This window comes from Calliopsis andreniformis, chromosome 3 (genome assembly GCF_051401765.1).
Source record: "Calliopsis andreniformis isolate RMS-2024a chromosome 3, iyCalAndr_principal, whole genome shotgun sequence".
NCBI lineage: Eukaryota > Metazoa > Arthropoda > Insecta > Hymenoptera > Andrenidae > Calliopsis > Calliopsis andreniformis.
In genome coordinates this window covers 29098485-29120678 of record NC_135064.1, presented here as the reverse complement: position 1 = coordinate 29120678, position 22194 = coordinate 29098485, and the positions used below count along the sequence as shown (strand labels likewise).

At 40.2% G+C, this 22194-nt stretch overlaps 1 protein-coding gene and 1 long non-coding RNA gene across 5 annotated transcripts in view; both read left to right on the top strand.

Annotated features, from left to right (window-relative positions):
• LOC143188879 (zwei Ig domain protein zig-8) overlaps positions 1–22194 on the top strand; it is a 62881-nt gene that overhangs the window by 12655 nt on the left and 28032 nt on the right. For all 4 annotated transcript variants that reach the window (XM_076393378.1, XM_076393379.1, XM_076393376.1 and 1 more), the window contains exons 3-4: positions 10821–10987; positions 13940–14150. In XM_076393378.1, coding sequence (XP_076249493.1) covers positions 10821–10987; positions 13940–14150 — 378 coding nt within the window. The remainder of the gene's footprint in view (positions 1–10820; positions 10988–13939; positions 14151–22194) is intronic.
• Positions 20029–20553, top strand: LOC143177669 (uncharacterized). The gene is made up of 3 exons (XR_013001623.1): positions 20029–20136; positions 20235–20352; positions 20432–20553. It is a non-coding gene; the product is annotated as an uncharacterized LOC143177669 (long non-coding RNA).

Here is a 22194-nt window from a genome sequence, read left to right as displayed (position 1 = left end):
TAAATGTAACGTGCACCTTGTTGCGCGTAATTTTAGAAACGTTTACTCTGTACTTTAAGCGGAACAGAGGAAGGCTAGATTCAAGAGCTCGAGATAAATTGGTTATGAAAATTCATGAGCGGAAGGAATCGGTTTCAGAGGCAGAGGTAAACTCAAAATTGAAAGCGCGCCGACTGTTCTCTTACACGCCGTTATTATCTTTTTCCGAGATCTTACCACCACTATTTTTCACTTTCACATTGTACCTATTGGATAGAACTTTGTTATGAAAACAGTCAATATCTTCCGAAGAGTTCCATACAGATTACAAAGTTACATTGGACATTTTTCATAAATATTATTAGCAACTCACGCATACAGCTTTAAAGAATCTATTTTTATGCATATACACATTTGTTACTGTTAAAACCTATGAATACGTTAACGATACAGCTGGTTTTCGATTCAGTTTAGTAACGCGATCAAGAGAAACATTGACTCGAAAGTTACGAACTTTTTTAGGGTTCAACGAACTTTCTCGCAACCAGTTCGTAAGAGCAGAAAGCAAATATTTGCGTGGAGCAGTCAGAGTCCGGAAGTTCAGTCCACAGAGAAATTCTCGTCATAATAGACGGGTTAGTTGGAACACCGAAGAGCTATAGGATGGAGCTATCATCTTGAAGTAATGTTTGTCACACGATTTCAGATTCTGACTTGTTGGCGAATTTCTGATTCTATCAGTGGAACTCTCTACCTCTGAAATCATTACTGAAATCTACCACAAAATCATTATCGATAGTTGAACAAAGAATAAAGCATCGTTGTTTCGTACTGAACTAGAGAATCGAGACTGAACGAAAAGAAATGTGTTAGGTTGATGTTCAAACGTTAAAAGAAATTTATTGCGGCGTTTTCTGTTTCTTTCGAACTAAAAAGACGGAAATTCTTAATGAGGTACGGTACGCTTTATTTCTCACGAAAAGTAGAATCATTTTATGTCGGTGGAAATGAGAGGCTGGAAACTCTTTGACGCAAGTCGGTGATATAAAAACGGCCAACGAGAAAGTGTGGGAGTGCAAACGACAGGTTAATTACCAACATACGATGCGGAATGCAAAAGTAATGAGTTTCCAATTATCTGTCGGTCGGAGTCTAACTCTTGATCCGCATAAACAAAATGGTCCAGTCTGATTCTGAGCACTGCCATTGCGTCGATTCTCGTTTTTCCGAGAGAGAAAAATATCATTGCATCTCCATTTTTTATAAATTACATTACGAACGGTTTGTTCGTAAAAGATTAATCGTTTCCTATTCCATAATTATGTTTTGAAACGTAATAGTGACTGTTGTGAATCCGAACGAAAATGTAATGCAGCTTTTGCATACTGTGCATTTTATAGTAGCCGGTTAGAGTGGTTTACCTTTACACGAGGAATATAATTATTAAGTTAAATTATCTGTCCTCGACTAAAATGAATGAGCACCGTGAGTATTCCTGTTTGGATCAAATTCTCGTCACATTCCTCACATTCGAGGAAATAAGTCAATTTCAATGTAACAAATGAGGTCGCTGCAATGTGTGTCGCGTGAAAATTGCATTTCGAGTGTCCGTTGCACGTTTGAAATTTGCAATGGGAATGCAATTTTTGGGGTGGCAGGCTTGTTTCACAAAATGTAGTCAGTCATTTCGTCAAAAATATTTCACTATTATTGAACATATCAACGGTTGTGAGTAAAAAAGGTCGAACGTCTCTTGCAAATACTTTAGTATAATATCTATTATATTAAACATCATTGGATACAGCGTTTAAATGAATTGAAATTAGTTGAAATTACTTCTATTCAGGACGACCTGAGCTATCGTATGATAGAGCTATCATAAAGTTTTCATCGATCCATTATCGTTACTTGTCACAGTAAATTGAATAAACAAGAATGCGATCCCTTTGCGTTGGGGTACAGTTTGCCTTCGAGTGATCGATTAAGATCAAAGGATACTGGTAATAGTACTTGAAAAGTTTTCATTTCTGCGGTGAGAGAGGGATTGTGGAGTTTCATTAAAATGTTGAAGCCACTGCTTAATACGGTTCGTTGTCGAGATGAAGGCGGTACTTGCAGTTACTCGATGGGGATTCTGGGATCCACGGTGTAAACTTACTCCGTAGAATCATTTGGATTTAAGGAGGGTTAAGCAAGTGGTTATTTATGGCAAATCTGTGAAACTCGTCTCGTCATAGGGAGAAGAACGGCTCTACGAAATTTCCTTCCCTTTCTCTACAAGAACGGTTGGAGAATGCCTGATCGCCTAACTAACTCGAAGCAATTTTGCACAGAAGCAGTCCTAGGACGGCAGAAGGGCCAACGGCAATTTCATATTAATATCAATCCTACGATCCCTTCCAGCTTTTCTCATCACTGACATCGACCTTGTTGCTTTCATTTAATCAACTTCTCAATTGCATGCGGCTGCTTTGCGGTAAATAAACGCATCAATTAACAACAGGTCTCAATATCAATTCTATTGCAGTTGCATTTTTCATGTCTTTAATCCTTCAGAATTATCATCATTTTACATAGTTTCGAACAAAAAATCATCGTAATTGTCTCAGTAGTTCTAAGCATATTAAGGATCGTTCTGTTCCTTCACCGTTTAAACGTTCGCCAATAGTGGGACCTTTAACGCGCGATTCGACGCAGTAAGAAGAAACCGAGGGAATAATTCATCCAGCGTTCTCTAGCTCGTGAAGTGTAATGTGGAATAATGTTTTACACCGCGATGGGTCTTGGCAAGTAGGTGCCTGGGCGCGATGTTGCTCGCAGCCGCAGCGATGAAATGAATTTTGCAGTATTAGGGGGAGCGTGCACTTCATTCGTCATGCACTTTTTGCCTAGCGCAGCAGCGCGCGATGGCATTGCGCCAATATAGAACGACCCGACCAGGTTATTATCTGTGAGAAGATAATGCGTTAACGACGATACATTAAGGACCAACTCCCCTGGGCACGTCGCTCGAAATCTTACTCTCCGAATTCATTAGAACTGCCCGAGGAAAGAATCTTTTCAGAAAAATAATATTAATGAGAGATGTCTACCATTTCAATGTTATTCAATTTTTTATCAGCATGCGAATTGAGGTGGATATCAGGTGAATGTAACGTTCAGAAAGGTATAAAACTTTCTTAAATTAATCAAAATTTCAAATTTTCAAATTTTCACATTTTTAAATTTTCACATTTTCAAATTTTCAAATTTTCAAATTTTCAAATTTTCAAAATTTAAAATTCTCAAACTTTCAAATTTTCAGTTGAATACTTAATTAAAACGACAGTTGGTTATTAGCAAAGCATCAGTAATATTTGCACAGTTCTAAAGATATATGTGTATTATTTCAAATTAGACTCGTTCTCATTTGATCATCTTTAAAACACCATCGTCGTGTAACAAACTTTAGACTTTTCTTACTATCGTAAAAAAATAGAAAATAGTGTAGAAATGTTGGAGAAAAATGTGGCAGAAATATCGTAAGAAATGCGAGAAATGAAATTATATCATTCGCACTCTCTTCTCATCGTTCTCTCTCTTTAGGAGTACCTTCTTCGTTTACGAGCGTATTCCCTCGTGATCTCGGTCATGGCGTCGGTTCACGATGAAACTGGGTTAAATCCAAATGAGTTCCGTGTGTTTCCATAAAACAGGAAAAATGGCTAGCAACTGCGTCGTTAGAGCGTCGCAGTGCTTTGATCGTTTCATATTAAAATTATTTGTTCGAAAAAAGAACTTCTGCGCCGTTTCTTGAACCGCTCAAACGCGAAAAGCCATCTGTCACCCTGTTACGAAATTCGTAGTAAAAGTAGCAATGTAAATTCCCTACTTGGAGACGAAAATATGAAACTGCATTGCGCATTGCATATGCAACTCGTTATGCATTTCTGTATAACGTCCAGTATCTACATTTCTGAAGCTATTGAAGCTAATGATAGACATCGTTTTCAGTGGCAGATACAAACTGACTTTCAAAAATATATTGATCACAGATTTCGTTGGCTACTCGAGGTACAAAGACCAGAGAAAACTCCTTTTTTTAATATCACGTGCTTATAGATAGCTATTTTTTCGTGTCTACTCATGTAAATAATAAGATCATAAAGTATACTAGAGTGAATGCAAATGGATTCGCAAGGAAAGTTACCGTAAAAAATTTCTTTAGAGAAAAGAATCATTAAGTTAATCTATTGCTCCAGTAAATTACTATCATTAGCGCCGTGAGTGCATAACAGTTTTCGGTAAAAGATCTCCTTGCAGCATTCGAAGCGCAAAGGAATTCCTGAAGTTTTAACAAGCAGCTGCAGACAAAAGCCATCGCTCATGGAATATTGTTAAGCATTTCTTTGAGACCTTTCTCTGCACGAAAAAAGATAATATAGATAGATGAAAGCATGGTTAAGTAGTGATCCTCTATATCTACATATTGCTATTTTCAAGTGTCGTCGAAAATAATAACTTTCAACTATGTTTTGTCATTGGGAGGTTGAGTTTAGCCTTATACTGTATGCTTGCTCTAAGTATGAAACAAAATGGTCAAGAAATGATTGTGTGAGAATCAGACGAAAGATTAACACATAGCTGTATTGGGAGAGCGTTCGACTATTTGAGTTTCATGTTTATTCATATTACGTACCTCTAATCTATAAAGATTAGTGATCTAAACTGACGAAAGATTAATGCTCGAATAGTAACGAAAAGAAGTAACAGAGATATCGATATGTCGTCGCGAGATACGTTGAAAAATCGGGTGTCCACGAACGAATTGGCCTGTCAGAAACGAACAGCTACTGAAAAAAGAAACGAACAGAAAGAATGAACGACAGATGTCGGAAGTGTGACTCGGAATACGAAAGTTCGCCTGAACGCAATCGACGGCAGTGGTGTACGTCGAAAATCCTGAGAGCGGAAATACGGCTGAAATTCCACGGAAATAGACGCCTACATGGCACGACGCGACGCGACGCGACGCGACGCGACGCGACGCGACGCGAGGGGTGACGTTGTCGATCGAAGTCGACATATGCGAAGAGAGTGCGTTCGTTTCTCCTAGACCTTTTCGCGGCCCAAGCATCGATGCACAAAAAGTGCATCGAAGCGGAAATGCCACTTAATGCTTCAGCGACTGCCGATGGCACCTCTCGTTTGAGGATCTCAATTTTCTTTCGCAAAATTCATCCTTCATACACTGTGAAAACATTCTTATGGCAGGCATAATGACAATCTTCTTGACTTTCTGTTCACCGAACCGTAATGACATAATGTTTCCGATGTAATCTTAATTGACTCCTGCAGGTTACTTGGCATAAACGATAGAAGCATTCGTGGTGGTGCAACGATTCCTTCGGCTGCTGAAACAAGAAATCTGAAAATTTCCTTCAGTCGTACTGTTCAATTACATTCTAAACGCGAAGGGACTTTCATGGTTCAGTATTGATTTATTCATTACCTTGTCTAAAATTGTAGACAGCTCATCAAAACTGCATGAAGTTTTATATAGAGCTACATATATACGTCAGCGACAAATTAATGAGGAGTGAAATAATTTAGAGGGCCGTCGCTGTCCTAGTGCGAACGAAATTTCATTAGAGTTTCTTAACTCTCCGCGACATATCAATGCACGGCTAGTATCGTGCGAGTCATTAGTCATGTCGTAGGTAACGTTGCAAGCTGCCACTTGGCATACCTTGAAATTCATTATTAAGGTAAGGAAGTGATGGTTGTCGGGGCGAGCGAATGCGGTTTAATGGAAACCTTTCGTTGAATTACACGAGAGGAAGGAGGATTCCAATCCTACCTCCGACAATTACCTGTTACCGATGTAACTATTGTCTTTCTGGAAATCTGTGTTTGGTTAAACTTGGGAATTAGGGAACACAATGCAAATGAAAAGTAACTTAGGTCGATTCTACGTTTAATAAAAATGTTCGATAAACGAAGCAAGGTTTATCGTTATTGATGTGCGTTGATGGAGACGCATGAGTATTAAATAGAATAGCTGTTGGTAAAAACAAGAAATGTGTCGGCACGGTTATAATAAAAAAAAGGTAAAACTCTTGACGTCCCGTGAGATGATTTCACGGCTAAAAAGTTTTACGAAATAAGGAAAAATGATAAAAGTTCGGAACGAAGCGGATGGTTACACCGTCGTACGGTATTGTTCACACGCTAAAAGCCGAGATATTTCCCTAGCTTTGTAATTTTCCATATTTCTTGGTTAAAATGGCGCAGCTTTTGGACAAACAAGTTATGGGGAAAAATTGACGAAAGAAAACGAGTTGAAGAATTTAATAAGTTGAGTGCGCGATAAGGATAGCTGATCTAAGATTTTACGTATTTCGACTGAGCAACTTCCTGTGTCTTCGCTTTAAACTTTCAAACGGTCGTCTATAAAACGTGATCTAGCTAGGTTATTTTTATGTTGGAGTTGTGTCGTTCGTCGAGGCTCCTCTTGGATCGTAGATCACAAGTTGGTTCGACCGAGGACGTACGATGAAAAGGTTCGTTCTTTCGCTTCTAGGTCAGTCATTTCGAAAGGACCAGTCCTCGTAAAGCGTATCCGGAATGTTAAGGTCCTCGAATTCGTTGGTGGGCAGGACAGTTCGGGAAAAACGTATCGTATCGAGCCTGCATCAAATTTTTCGTGCAGCGAGAGTATGACGTGCTTGTCTAAACGACACCTACGAGTTCGACTCTTTTCTTATCCCCGTATCTCCTTTAGGTAAGCGAATTCTAGCCGTTCGAATAAGAAACAGGGGTATTATTCCCCCGATTACACTTCATTTTCGCTTCCTCTCTGCAATTTTTCACGATGCCAAGAAATGTGTTTACTCCAACTGGATCCTCCCAATTTCTCCCTTCGTAAACCCTATACTTTTTATTGTGGCGCAAGTATTTTCGCACCAGCAGCGTCACGCCAATAATTTATCATCTGTCTGTTGTTTCTTTTTTCTTTTTTCTTTTTTCTTTTGAGAAGTATCGATACGATTTACTTACTTTACCCTAGTACAAGTTTCTCACACGAAATTTGCTTCGAAGCTTTAAAGAGTGGAAGCTGTGATATTTATGTGTCTGTTGCATCTGATTTTTTCAGCAGATCTTTGCGCAGATTTATCTTCAGCATTCATGGTTTTATGGTTAAAAATGTAAAAAAGGAAGTGAAGTAAATAGACAAGTATTCGTTCAATATCGATTTATGTATAACAGACATAAGTTCTCTTCTTAGGAAAGTTGGTTACTTAAAAATTTATAGAGACACTTCTCTGGCTTATAAATTCTCCGGACTACGCGAGCAGTCGTTGCGAGTCCTACAGGCCACCTCCACTAACACTTCCAACTTCTACAGACCATCTTAGTAACACCGCCAAGTACCGTACACCGTCTTAACAAACCTTCAAAGTTCCGCGGACCATCTCATTTACGTGGGATTACTCGCGGTGGAAACTGTTAAATGAGATATGTCATTAATAACGATGCTTCCCGGCTCATTTCACTGTACTTAATTCTAGAGAAACGATGTGCGACGCAGCTTGAATCTCTGGAAATTTTAACGTCAAACAGTTCTCGTGAAGTGTCATAAATTTTAAGAATACCTATTTCATACTTCAAAGAAAGTAATCAGTTTGTCAAATATTAACCCTATCCAGTTGAAATGCAAGTTGCTCTTGCGCAATCATAATCATGTTGAAATATTAGGGTTCAAACGAAACTTACCAACTATAGTTTGATCTAAAGTTTAAGTTTGCATAAAACACAAGCTGTATGCTTATGTAATACATCAATTTATTGTCTTGTTGCAGCAAAGGCAAACTGGCTCTCGGAAGATAAATGTGTTGTCAGATGCAGAAATTCGGACGCTAGAATTTTGAATTAGAATCTTCTTTCAGTATTTCAAAAAGAGTGTTTGATTTTGAAATTTCTTTTCCTATTTTTTGAAGCTCTCTGAACTACTTCTAGAAATGTGTTAAATCCTTAGGTTTGCGTGGAAAGTAGTTTCTTCTGAGGTAACCTGAAAACGATTCGGCGATAGCTGAAGGAGATGGGAGCAGCGCAAATAATTGAAGCAGTCTTAAAAGCATGGAACCAGCTCAGAAGAGAAGGAGTTAATTTGCGAGTCTTTGTTCGATTCAGTGTAAGCTCTAGCAAACTTATTACAGTAAATATCTTGGAGCGTTGTACATTATATCTTTCTCTTCTTCGCGTTTTAACCCTTTTAGCGTGATAAATGTGTACCCAGCAGCACAGCGAGGTTTCCTGACGTCTCGGTGCAATTTCAAAGATAAATATTCTTAACCCAAATTCCGTGGTCCGGTGATTTACTTTTTCACGCGATTTCGCGATTAAGCGCGATAGCTCGTGAAACAAACGCGACGTAATATTTTTCGCTAGAGAGTATGGAGTTCGCTAAGATGTCACGTTCATCGTACTCTGGGCTAGGAAATATCCAGTCGCCTTAACGACAACGGAATACATGTCTCATATTTGAAGTAATTCAGAGAAATTATTATTAGCCTAATACGCTCGTATTAGGCTAATTAGGCTCAGTTCTGTTGTGTGAGGGGAAACAGTGCGTGGAAACAGTGAATTTCGGGGAATGCAGACGTAACGATTGTTAGTCGTATCAAATGCGATAAGTGTAAGACACCAATACGATAAGCGTAAGACAGGGCAGTAGGTAAGATCGGAGGATAAGTTGAAGCTGGATAGTAAGGTGGAGAGGGTGAAAAGATGTTGACTCGTTCGCAGTGACAACCGGTTAGGTAATTAACACTTTAATGAAACGTATCGCTCATCGTATAGTAAACGAGCTGCGTGCCCTCCCGCCGATTAAAGACTTATCATCAACACGTTTAACTTTTCCTATCTTTATGCTTGGGGCAATTTATCTTGCGACAGGAAAAGCTGATTCACGAAACTGCTACTTTGAGTCCCGATGAAACATGTCGCGGTAATTTACCGCGTTAAATATCGCATCGTTTCTAAAGAGTTCGCACGACTAAATGATAGAACTAAATATGTGCTTAGCTACTCCCTACCGTGTGCAACCTCTACCGGAATTTTTCTTCTTCGCTGAGTTCTATATTGTGAAATTAAAATGATATTTACGAATTCTGTGCCCTTGAAACATTTTAATGAAAAGAGCAAACACCCTTGAGAGCACGAACATGAACATATACATTTTGATAGAAAATTCGAGTAGTGAATTGTGCCATGTTGTAAATATGTGCTAGATATCTAATAGAACGAAAAATTGTATAGCTGTTTAGAAAGCAACTAACCATTAAAGCTGTCGTGAGTACGATACGAGAAAATATTTCCTCGAGCGCGGAAGTGAGTCTCGACTGAGTGATCTCATGCAAGGACCTACTGAAACGAAGTAAAAAACATTTCACATTGAAAACACAGAGAGGAAAATAAACCGAGGGAAAAAGCGTATTTAAAAATCTGCCTTGCGAATCTTTGTTTCAACGAATGAAATTGCAAAATGCTTGTTTGCAAAACGTCACCGCACAAGCTTACCATCCTTTCTCTTTCCTTTTCTTTCTTGCCGCATGTTGGACTCTCAAATAATTTGATCCTCTCATGGGTATCCAACTTCATTAACAACAAATATGGTTCCAACGTCTAACTTTCTCAAAGGATTGTAACATGTAGTTTTTGCAAAATAAAAAGCACATTTAAACCAATGCCATTCGCGCGTTCGTATTACACATTCTACGAGAATGTGAAAATTGTCAAAAAGATTAGTAGAAAGCATTAGAAGATGCTCGTTACAGAGACCGTGATATTAAAGGAAAAGGACACCGCTATCCATCAGAGAACACAGGGATGTTCGTATTGACCCAATCTTTCAGTGGGAATTGCGATTCGAATCTCGATCGACAAACACGCGCTTCGTAAGCAGCCAACGTCTTTAGGGCAAACGGACATGGTATACACGTTATCTGTCGAAGTGACCTATTTCAAGCAAGTAGTTACCTCCGTTCTACTCGATTGCTTGCAAAGACGATAAGGGCAGCGACGCGAAATCTTGTCAGCGCCTGATCGTTTAAAATCGGTAAAAAGTGTAGGTTTGCGGCGGGAAGGGAAAACAGGAGGCGAAATATCTTTCGCGGCTCTCGAGCAGCTGGAATGAATGCCAAAAGCCGAAAAGTGTGGCGTACGCGGGGATGGGCTGTTGCAGCCAGTGTAAACGCACGCGTTACGGGCACTCCTGCGAACGAGATCGTATTTGCCGCAGTGCAGGACCATCCTCTACTTTCGAGCCACTCCGGTTCGCGAGAACCATTCGGATATTCATGCGTTCTGAAGTGATCGCCACCCGGCCCCACCACCGTTGTCCAATTCGAAATTACTCGAATAAATTGCACGGATTCCAACCTCTCTGCAGGTCTATACGCAATTAGATTTGTAATTGGCTTTTCCCGTCCAACGTTTTTCCTCTTTCTGCCGATGGACGTTTCGCGAACGATCAAGGTTTGCGTTTCCTTTACCGCTCCCCCCTACCTACGTAAAAACTGAAAATAAACGAATCTAAGAAAATGCACGCTATTTAGAAATGTCTCTCTCCTGTGCACAGTGTAGCAGCTAGCATGCGCGTACACTTTGACCCTTCACTTTCGCTTCACTTCAATGGAAATCATTTTTTTCACCTTTCTAAAGATTACAGGATTCTTCTTGCTAGCCACGTGTAATCGCACCCCACGATAATATCAAAAGAGAATGAATAAGAAAGAACGTTTGTGAGGAATGAGACAATGGATTTTCTATGAAACAGGTTGATCTTCTTTTGATTACAGAGAAAGCTGTACAGAGTACTCAGTTGTTGGATTTCCATACTCTGGAGGAATGGCAATCGTTAGAAAAAGAACCTTATTTTAATACAACGCTTCCTTCGAACGTAACCAGTCTTGTTGGAGAGACTGTTAAGCTCGTCTGCAGAGTACAAAACCTTGGAGACAAAACCGTAAGTATTATTACAATTAACCATTTATATATGTTTTTGGAAAATATTGAAATCACGATATATAGGGTAGACATAAAAAGGATAACTCTTTCTACCCTTTAGTTTGAAGTAGAATCTCCGAAAGCTTAGAATCTATCTACAGTCGATGAACGAGCACAGATCCGAAGCTTTTGTCTTTACGCGTAAACGTCGATTCTCAAAATCTGTGCGCATGACCAGCATAGTCAATAAACGGGACGTGAAACATCTGGTGTGCTGGATCATCGAATTCGTTAGCATGGCAAGCGTGCAATTCCTCGAATAAGCTGAATAATAAAATTGCTGAATTAGACGAAATACGTGCATTGGACGAAAACCGAACAGACCGCCAACATTTCCCTAATATAATGCTCGACGAACAGAACGTTTCGCTGCATATAATTAACTGAGGAATTACAGAAATGGTAATGGCAACGAAATATTGCAACGATCGCGTATTTATAGTCCTGTTTCATAACTGAGTTGAAGAGGGAACGGGAGAGGAGAGAAGGGTCCAGATCCCTCGAGGATTAAGTACGTTGAAAAGCAACTGACGATTATTCCAGTTATGCAGTTATCGGACCGGGTCTGAGTTTCGAGCGGTTGGTTAATTAACTTTGGGCATCGTTTCACGGTGTGATAGCGAGTTCTGATCCTATCAACTATCCTGGGGGTACTTCGCTTTCGGTTACGTTACAAACTTAAGCTAAGATAAAAAGATTCTTCCGATTTCTTATTCATTGAATGAATTTTTCACTCAATTCGAAAGACCCTTGCGAATGATTACATAAATTAACCAGAGAAAGAAAAAGCTCTGGTCCGAGTATCCCATAGTTTAGACGCGCCAGAGAAAATGTGCGTTACATTTTTAATCTCAAAACTCATCTCTATGCAAAACATGTGTTCAGGCGCATGGCTCGTTCAGCTACGTGTGCACCGGCTAATAATGTTTCGTTGATATCGTACGTCCGCGTTCGCGCGTATAATGTCGCGATGCAGCGAGTGAAATTGAGATTTCCTCGACGGCGAGGAAATTACATAAAGTCTCGAAGCAGCGAACGAAAGCATCGCATAGACGCGACGGGAACCTCTAAAAACGAGCGACATTCCGCGACGAAAAGTTTACCTGCCATTGCTCCCACCTACCTCTGCTCGCCGAATTGTCTTTACTTTACGAATTATTGCTTCTCTCTGCCGACTACAGAATTCGCTACTTTTCTACGCGGCATTCTCCGAGCAACTACAAATATACATGTATCCTATCGAATCATTCGAAGCGAATAATTCGAAGAAAAGTGGTATCGAGCCAAGTAGGCATATTGATATTTCGAAACCAATAATCACATTTTTCATTTGTAGGTAATAGATCTCACGACCGGTGTCAGATATAAGAGTAACAAAATTGCATTCCCGTCCATCATATCCCATCCATCGATCAAATCCATCGGTGAATGCGACGTTTTAATTCATTGCGTACATAATACTAATAACGAGAAAAATATTAATATTCAGAGAAGAGGAGGTGTTCCGTATTTTTACAAGGAAGAAATAATTCCAATTCTAGTATATACTTATTAACAATTATATTATTGTTAAACAGCCTACGTTGTATATCATTACCTGGAATGAATGGTAAAACAATAGAAAGAATTTGCGTTTCTTTGTTGACAAAAGAGGGCTGAGAAATCAATACTGGTTGTACAGAGAGCATTAGAAGAGATACTAATGAATTGATCGTAATGAATGGACCGTGGTTTCGATCCTCCAGATTTGTATGCGAATCGCGTACACAAGCTCACGATGATTGCTTGGCCGCAGCTCGAACAGTCGCATGTAATCTGTTAAATTACGCCCGATAAAAACGATTGAAATTGCCGTTTAAGCCACGAGACGGTCGTTATGGGACGGTTCGGTTCGGTTCGGTTCGGTTCGCACAGGGGAAATGACGGAGGTTACTAGTGTTATGACGACTCTTCGGATCATCGATTAGATTCCGTTCTAACTAACGATCTCGAGAAGTTCCCGATATCGGTTGAACTTGCCTTATATCGTTTTGTGCCCTTCTACCTGGGACTTCGCCAGTTTGCTTACCTATCGGCTCAATAGAAATCATATTCCATTCCACTGTTGACCTTTTTGCCTGCCAGTAGATTAACCAATCAGCTATTACTATAATTATCATTTCTGAATGATAACTAGAAAATGTGGCAGCAAAGTTTCTAAAATATCGCATGAAAATTGTATGCGTGTTGTTGACGCGATAATTCCGAGGATTAAATTCATGAAGCTAAAAGGGGCGTTCTCTTGAAGAGTAGATTGCAGACGAAGAATGAAGAATTAACTAGACAGTAATAGTGTCAGCTGCGCTGGAAAGTTTATTCGAAAATTTAGCGACATCGGCTTAAATTTGCTTAAAGCATATGTGAGATAATGGCAACCGGAAATTCGCTTTTTCTTACCCTGTAAATTAGCTGGAAATACGTGTTAAACGTGTTATACGAGGTTGATAGAAAATAAAAGAATTCGATAAACAGTAGATTATATCCGTGAAGAAGGGATGACGCATAAGCATAAGGATCTGGGTGCAGAATACGATGAGGAGGACGAAACGGGGAAGTAAATGTTGTATGATCCAAAGTTGTAAAGAAGCGAATGCGCTAGCTAGGTAATAAACCAACAACGAACGTGTCAAGCGAAACATAGGTAATGGAACATGCTTCTCGTTGTACATTATGTTCAGATACGACTTTTTCACGGCAACGTTGTTTCGCTCGTAAAATGTCTTTTGAACGAAATATGGGATGAACGCTTCAGCCTACGTAATTCTCACAAGTATTATATTAGAAGCGAGAGCTTCTAATATAAGAGAGCTTCTTAACATATTATGCATATTATGGAATAAGACCGTTGAAAGATTCGATTATCTATGTGCAGATAACATGGATAAGACATCGGGACATTCATCTGTTGGCTGTTGGACGTCACACGTATACCACTGACCAGCGATTTGACGTTTTGTACAATCCAGAAACGAACGAATGGACGCTTAGAATACGATATGCACAGCAGAAGGACGCGGGTATCTATGAATGCCAAGTATCAACCACTCCACCAATCAGTTACATCGTTTACCTCACCATTCTTGGTAAGATCATTACCCAAACTCTTTACTTGTTTTCTGTCAACTGATGTCCTGATTAACTAGTTGCCAGTAAAATGCATTGCATTTTTAGTAAGAAATTTTTCTCTTTGACGAGAAAAGGGCAAACCTTTTTCTCGTTTGAACGAGTTGTACAAGGTGTCGGAAAGAAAATTATCATACGAACATCAGAGTTTAGTGACGGCAGGGTAACGGCAAAGCTGAAGAGGGGCGAGTTATCGCCGTAGACTTTATAACCGAACAGATATCGCGGCAATGAAGCACGTATCGGCGGTTTAATCGTACACGCGACGACGGGTACATGAAAGGAAAGCACGTTATTATTCCAGCAACGTAATTATATGCGAGCAAGTAAGCGACCGCGTATCGAGCGACGAGAGAAACAAAGCGAGAGGGCGAGAGCATAGAATCTTCCGGTAACATAAACGTCAGAACGACAATCACCGAGAACAACGTCGAACCGTACGCTTCGTACCTATCTGATAGAACGGTCTATTAATTTTGAGGAAATTTTACTCGGAAGATGAGGATACAGTAATCTGGTCGTAGTTGTTGCCTTAAGTGCAACAATTTTATGAGCTGTATTCCGTTTTTACGAGCTAGATTAGTTTTTGTAGCGCGTGAAATGATAGGACAGATTTAATGCAATGTAGAATCAACGCCGTCAAAATCGGCATAACGAGAATATCATGACCTTTATTCGTTTCAATAAGTAAGTGGAAAACAAACATCTGTAGGTTATAAGTACGGCAAATATATTTCACTGACCATCGGGCACGAAAGAAAGTTTGATCATTTGTTTTCAAAGCATATTGCATAGAACAATATAACGACTGAGTTGTTGAAGAAATTTTCCAGCATTCGTAGCAAATGCTGGAAAATCAGCAAAGATTATTATTGCCAATACAGTATTACGTTCACAACGTATATAATCTTCCTCTTTGTGTACATTGTAACGTGACAGAGCACGATACGAATCTATAATTGTACAAACATACATATGTATGTACATGTAGAGTCGAATAAAGAAATAAAATCGATTACTTTCGTCCAGTGTTTTAGTTAAACCCGTTTCTGAAATATTTCGAAATTAATTAAAAGAAGTGAAGCTCCTTTTGGGAATTGGAGAAACAGGATTATAGAGTAAATGACGAGAATGTTTACGATTTGTAGACGCAATTTGGCACCGTCATGAGAACTGAACTCCTTCGAGATACGTTTTCGTAGACGGGTAGAAATTTCGGGTTGAAAATCACCGTATCCTTGGGGGTAAACGAAGCGCTGCTGAAAATTGTGAATCAACCCAAGAACGTTCGTTCGGGGAAAAATTGGCAGGATCTCGATACGATTGGAAAGCCATTTTGTACGTAACTCTGCAGAGGAGTGTAAGTTTAAATTCGTATGCATCAGCCGCACTTCGATGGACCAAGGCATTCAAACGAGCTCCTAAAATAGACCCAATTCTTCGGTGTTTCTTCTCCTCGTAGTAAATTAAGCGGGAAAGAGTTAACGACTAGCGAGAAGAAGAACTCGAAGGTAAAAGTCGCAAGAAGGGGGAAGAAAAAAGGAATCGACTCTGATAGATAACGATTGAAGCAGAGGAAGAGATAGCGCGAAAGACGGGAGCGGCAAGTTCCAGTGATTTCTCTTCGTTCATTTCTTTTCACGAGCAATAGCTTCATTAGCTTCCGCGATAATTGGCCCTGTTCGTGACTCGCTTTCGTAAGGCACTGCTCGATCCTTGACGTTATCCTTCGAAGACCTATCATAGACGACTTTTTCTTTTTTCTCCTTTCGAAAGGAGCCAAAGTCCTAGATTTCCTGCGTACGACTCAGATCTATTGTTTCATTTCTCTTTCTGCTGCTATCGGTTTACCCGGACTTCAATAATAGCCATGGACATTGATGAATCACTGGTCCTGTGGATCCCAAGTGAATTCACCAATCATTCGACAGTGTGGAAGTAATGCGTGGACAGAGAAGAATCTAATAGCAATTCAATTCAATTATACTAGAATTGAAATAATTTACATGAAATTTTAATCAAAATTCAAATTCTATACTTCCACCAAATTAATATCTAAAGATTTAGAGCAAAGACTACGATATCAAGCATTTATCATAGTTAAAGGTACGAGGTATGTTTTGTAAAAGATGTTTTACAGTTGATGTAACTTGCACCACTCACTGCGTGCGATTATTATTAAAAATATGTATAGTAGCCATTGTTACCTGTAACTTGAATCTTTCCTCTCGTGGTCTTCTGTCCTTAGTATTTCACTCCCGTTGCTTTTGCATTTCTTATTTACTCTCGTTGCGCGGGAACATTTTCTTTGGCTCTCCCTAATATTTTCCCACAGGGATACTTATACTTAGGTTTTTCATCTCAGAATTTTATGAGAGGAAAGTTAAATGGGAATGACACAATGAGAATGAGAAAATCAGAAAATCAGAAAATGAGATTTTCGCTAAGTTTCACCAGCGAAATTTCTAGCGAAAAAATACTATATCCACTTTGAACGAAGTCAATTCTTTATTACTGCGTGTATTCTCTTTTCTTGTTGCGAATTTGTTGAGAGAAAGGATCTACGATTGGCCGAAACGATCACCGTTTACTTTTACAGCCTCTTCCGGACCGTACCTCGCGTTACTTTTATCGTACGCATCGCAATAGGTGCGCCCAAACCGCTTAGAACTTGAGACAACCGCAGGAAATTATTTGCCATAAACGCTACCGGCGTAGTTGACTTCCACGATAACGCTGTTTCCTCAAACGAATTACTTCCTGTCAGTAATTCGCTCTCTCTGTACCTCCGAGGCTTCGCTTTATTCCGTGCATAATTCATTTCCCTATTCGTGTTCTTTTTTTATTGTTTGCTTGTATTAATCGAATTTACAATGTAAATTAATTATGATAGGAAAGAAATGAAGGAAATGGATGCGTAATAGAATTGATGTTCTATCGTCGTCACAATGCTCTGAAGGTAGATTTTAGTTGTTCAAAGAAGAGCTCGTGCTTTATTTCAGTTTCCCACGAAATGACGTCTAGGACATATTTGTTCCAGAATTCAATGACATTCTGTTCAGACGACGTTGCGCTACTTTCAGGAACGAATAAAATGCACAGAACACGAAACATACGAAAATCTCGATACTTACTTTTTAGTCGTTAAAAGCTCGTGCCATTACCAAAGGACGTCTCGTTTAGCGAGAGCTTACAAGTTTCTCGAATGTAACGAGAATGGGACGCGAGTGAACTTGCCCGATAGCCGTTTCCGGTCTGATTTAATGCCATTAAGTTTAACTCGAGGGACCGTAGAGTTTCTACAATTTCTTCCACTGTTTGTTCTCGACGTGTGTAACATCGTAGGGACCTATAGGATACATTACAACACCGAGGTATAACCACAAGCTAGATACAGTCTTGTCCAAATAACAAGTAGAAGATAAAATTTTCATTGAACAGCTAAATATCTTGAAAGATTAGTCAACTAAATAACTGGAAATCTGTGATGAAGTTAGTTGGCAGAAGGGGTTACGCGAACGTAGAAAGGGATTAATTCTAGGCGAATCATTTCGCGTTGGACTTTAAAAGGGCTGGTTCGCCTCTGGGCACCTTAGTCCTCGATGAAATCGTGCCTCGGCACGGTGTAGCTCAGTGCAATTTATTGCTAAATACGCGCCACAAAGCCGTCATCGTGACGGATTAACGAGGCGCCGTTGAAAATGCAAAAAGCTTTAATTTCAATGACTATAGACTGGCGTGTACTGCGCCGGCTGAATAATTACAAGGTAGAAGGGGTGGCCGGATCATCGTGATAACAATACTCGAAGCTGGGTGTTACAACGTGCTATTGTAATTACCTCTCGTGCTTCAGGTGCAACGTGCTATTTTCGCAAAAATACGGGGGCTCACGCTCGATCCACGATACACCGATATCCCTCCAGGCACCGCTTCTCCTTCTCTTTTTTCACCCTGCGCTAACTGCGGCTCACCGAAGAGGCTCCATTAGTTAAGTAATTGCTCTAATGCGAGGGAAAGGGAGCCCTCTACAATGTGTGAACCTCTATAGTTTCAAGTCATTACAAAGGACACGAGTATTAATTTGATGTAGTTAGTATCGCACTTTGTGCGATTGGTCATTTCTTTCTGGATTCTCTTGGATACGCATGGATTAGAGCTTGTAACTCTAATAGCTAATCGCTAACCCTTTTAGTCGATGAAACGGTATCGTGTGCAATATATTCGTAACAGAAGGATTCCATTTCACGCAAATTCTAAATAAATACCAAGTAAAAGGGACTCATTTTATTCTTCCCACCAGCTCCCGCTTTATCACGCTACCCCTCTACTGTATTTCCCACCTTCTTCAGTTTCCTTTCTCTCATCTGTTACAGCAATCCGCTATTACCAAAGACGACGTATCGTCACTGGTTACAGCAATCACGACAACAGTAGAAATCGGTAGTATATGCCCAGAGCAGTTCAGAGATTTTCGACTTTGGGGATTAAAGTGGTCTGGGCGGTGGAGTTTGTAAATTTCCATGACGTTCATTTGCGCGCTTTGAAAAGGGTCGGGCAGCGCGACTGGAATGGGAAAAGCTTTTAACGACTGAGAAGCAGTCGAGCATATCTGTTGCCGTAACAGGTATGTACAAGCGGCGGGAATGATTTCTACGGAAGCATCGCTTAATCCTGTTTCGATAATCCTCTCATCGCCGTCGGTACATTCGACTAAGCAACTCCAACTAAACCGGGTGGGATTAAAACGATTTCAAAAGTACGATGTGGAATCAAAGACGAGATTTAAATAAATTACGCGGCGTTTCCTAATTTCTCGTTCTTATGGCCCACGCATCGGCTAGAATTCGTAAATAGTACTAAAATGACAGTTGGGACAAAGGAAACGGAGGCTGGTTGAAAGAGTTGGAAGGGGTGACGATTATCGTTCTAAGTCCTAGAAGCAGCATCGATAATCGTTTCATCGGCGGCCGTAAATTCCGCGGGAAGAAAGAGAAGAGATAGGAGATGAAGGGTGTCGGCCGGGATAGACGTTTCGTTTTGAAAGAGGAGGATACGGGTGATATAGAGTTTCGTTAGTTCAATATGGCGACGAATGATGTCCAATGTTGGCCGGCCGCCAACCTCCTTCCGCTCGGTTTAACTGAAATAAAGAATGTCATATTGAGAATTTGCCGAAAGTAATGTCCCAAGGATGGCGGTGGCGGGAGTGCGGTATCGTGAGCGCACCAGTGTTCCTGGGAGACTGGCTGGAAACGTTATTTTGCGGGATTATCGCGGACGATAAAACTGCTCCGTCATCGCGGTCGGAAATAACGATCTGGAGCGAAGGGGTTGTTAGCCGATCGCGGTCGAAAATAACCGCGGGCTTTTACCGGCCCTTCCATTAGGATTCTACTCGCGGTCGAACGAATGGTGTCTCGTGGAAATTTATCGTTCGACTGTGATTAATCCGTCGCGAAAACATATTACGGCTTGCTGTGGCGAACCACCGACAAACACCTGTCCAACTGCATACCAGAAAAACGGATATTTCCGATTAATCGATCGCACCGTGCCATTGCAAACACGGTACCAATAATCTTGAAAACTTTCCAAAATATCGTACGAATGGATGAGTAGTAAATCCGAAGGAAGGTAAGAATCTTTATTGCTTTAACCAAGATAATTGAAAATTAGTTTAGTCTGACATGTTGTGACATTCGAAATGGTTGGGATCTATTTCGTATTCGTCGTTACTTCGAAATTCTCTTCTCCAGAACTACAGGTGAAATCGTGCGTAAGAGAATTCTTGAAATTTCTGAATGATAACGTTCTTCTTAATATTTCTACTGAACGGAGTTACACGAAATTCGCAAGACCACGTAAGAGACTCGAAATACCTCGTAACGATCCCGTCTCATTAGAATATGGATATTTCAGTAGCCTTTCTAGAGAGGCAAAATTTAGGTGAGTATTTGGACCGGGCATCTTACCATTATCGTGGCCTTTTGTTTGAATGGCTCTTGTTGAACAGTTCAGCCAGAGTTCCCTTATGGCCTTTGCAGAATCTCTTGCCACGGAGAGCATCGTAACGTGGAACACGGCCGGTCATCCAGCTTCATGCTTGAGAAGACATTTTGATCGCGTATATCCGTTGAACACGAAGCACCATCTTATCTCGTCGTTAGTAAGATATTAGTCCGTAAAATATTCACGCCTCTGTGAAGAATCTCGTAAGAAAAGACTATGGATTCGTTTGCAGGGGACTGCTGCTGCATGAAGGAAACGACCTTCTCGATTATTTGTTATCGCTTTTCAAGTCCTCTTCGATTTTCAAGCGATCAACGAGATTTTCAGGTCGTTGAGTACCAACTCCGACAGTTACTTTGAAAGCCATTTAGGGAATTTCTTCATCTCGTAAGTAGTAGGAATTCTCAAGTAATGTTTCCCGAGAAAATTCTATGAAAGTATTTACTAAGTAATACTTTATTTATTAGCTATTTCGAATTACGGATTTAGTATCTAATTTCATTCTTACAAAGAATGGACCAGGTTTAGAGGGATTCGCAAATATACTCTATTCTCCTTTATTTCTGCATAGCTGACATTTTTTCCGGACCGTTTCCAATTACTTTTGTGCGGAAAAGACGTTGCAATTTTATAAATCCGCAATAAAGTTATCTCTGTATTAAACTCCGTCCTAAATAGGTTTCCTTAACTCGACGCGATAAAATACAGTTGCAGTGCGATCGTCGACGAAAGTTTTTCTGCTTACGTGTTAAAGGAAAGTTCTTTCACCGGAAAAGTCATTTAGGTCGATCGTTAGGAGCAACTTAATGAAAAATTCAATTATGTTCTGTTATATACGTACCAAGGAATTTGATCACAGATAAAGATTCGTACAAAGACCCTTTAGCTGCAGAACAATTGCTAATGAAATTCATAACTAGCAGTTAAGATTCTTTTCTTCGTGTAACAATTTCGGGAGTAATGCATTAAAGAGGACATTTTTATAAAATCCAAGAGTAAGTAGTGGTAGAAGTTTCGAAAAGGTCAAAGTTAAATTGCGTTTCGAAACACAAGGAAATCTGTCTAATTATCTTCTGCTCTCCTGATTACTCCTTTAGTCACAAATTCAAGAGATTTAGTTTCTGGATTTCATTTCCTTCTAGATTGTTCACGCTTTCCATCCAGGAAGCTGAACTTTCACAGTGTCTACATATAAATCAATTGTTCTTCAAAAACTACAAAGAATAAATGAAATCTGGTATTTTCTGCCACTTTCAATGTCGCTTTAATAAAACCACTCCGTGGAGTTAGATTTAATCTGATTTTGTTGTCGGTAGCCACACCTCTACGTCAAAAGAAAGGCCGCGTGACTAGCGATAGGCGCGTCCAGACGTAATCAATTTTTATCGGAAATGCCGTCGGTGGAAAGAGTATTATCCATCCGAGAATGCTCATCGCGGTAATAGAAGGGAGGACACGAACTATAGAAATTGTAGTTGTATGAGTCTCTGAAGTTCGTCCTCGCTAAGCCACACTCGATACCGTCATACGTCAGCTCGTCAGCTGTGTCTACATCTATTCTTTGGGTTAACGTTCTCGAGCACAGCAGAAGGGCCAGAGGCGAATCCAACTGGCATTATTGTTCTTTCGAACGCCGGTCACGACTCTGAACCGCAATGGAAATCGCTTTGCGACGTTGCGACGTTCCCGGCTTTTCCTGATATACAGTCAACCTTCATTATTGATTTCAGCCTCTTTTCACGTTCCAGGATAATTTATCTCTCCGGTCGGGAAATGCTGTTGCGACTGGTCACGTCGAAAGTGACGGTCCAAGTGTGTCGGGATGAAACAGTACGGCAAATTGAACGATTTCCTGCCTAGCGTCCTGGGAAATTTCGATCTTGGACGACATTCGGTAGCTTCGTTGACAAATTATTCTTTATTTCTCGCTACAGCGACTTACCTTTGCTTACATTTCGCTTAACGAAATGGAGAAGGATTTACATGTTTTGAGAA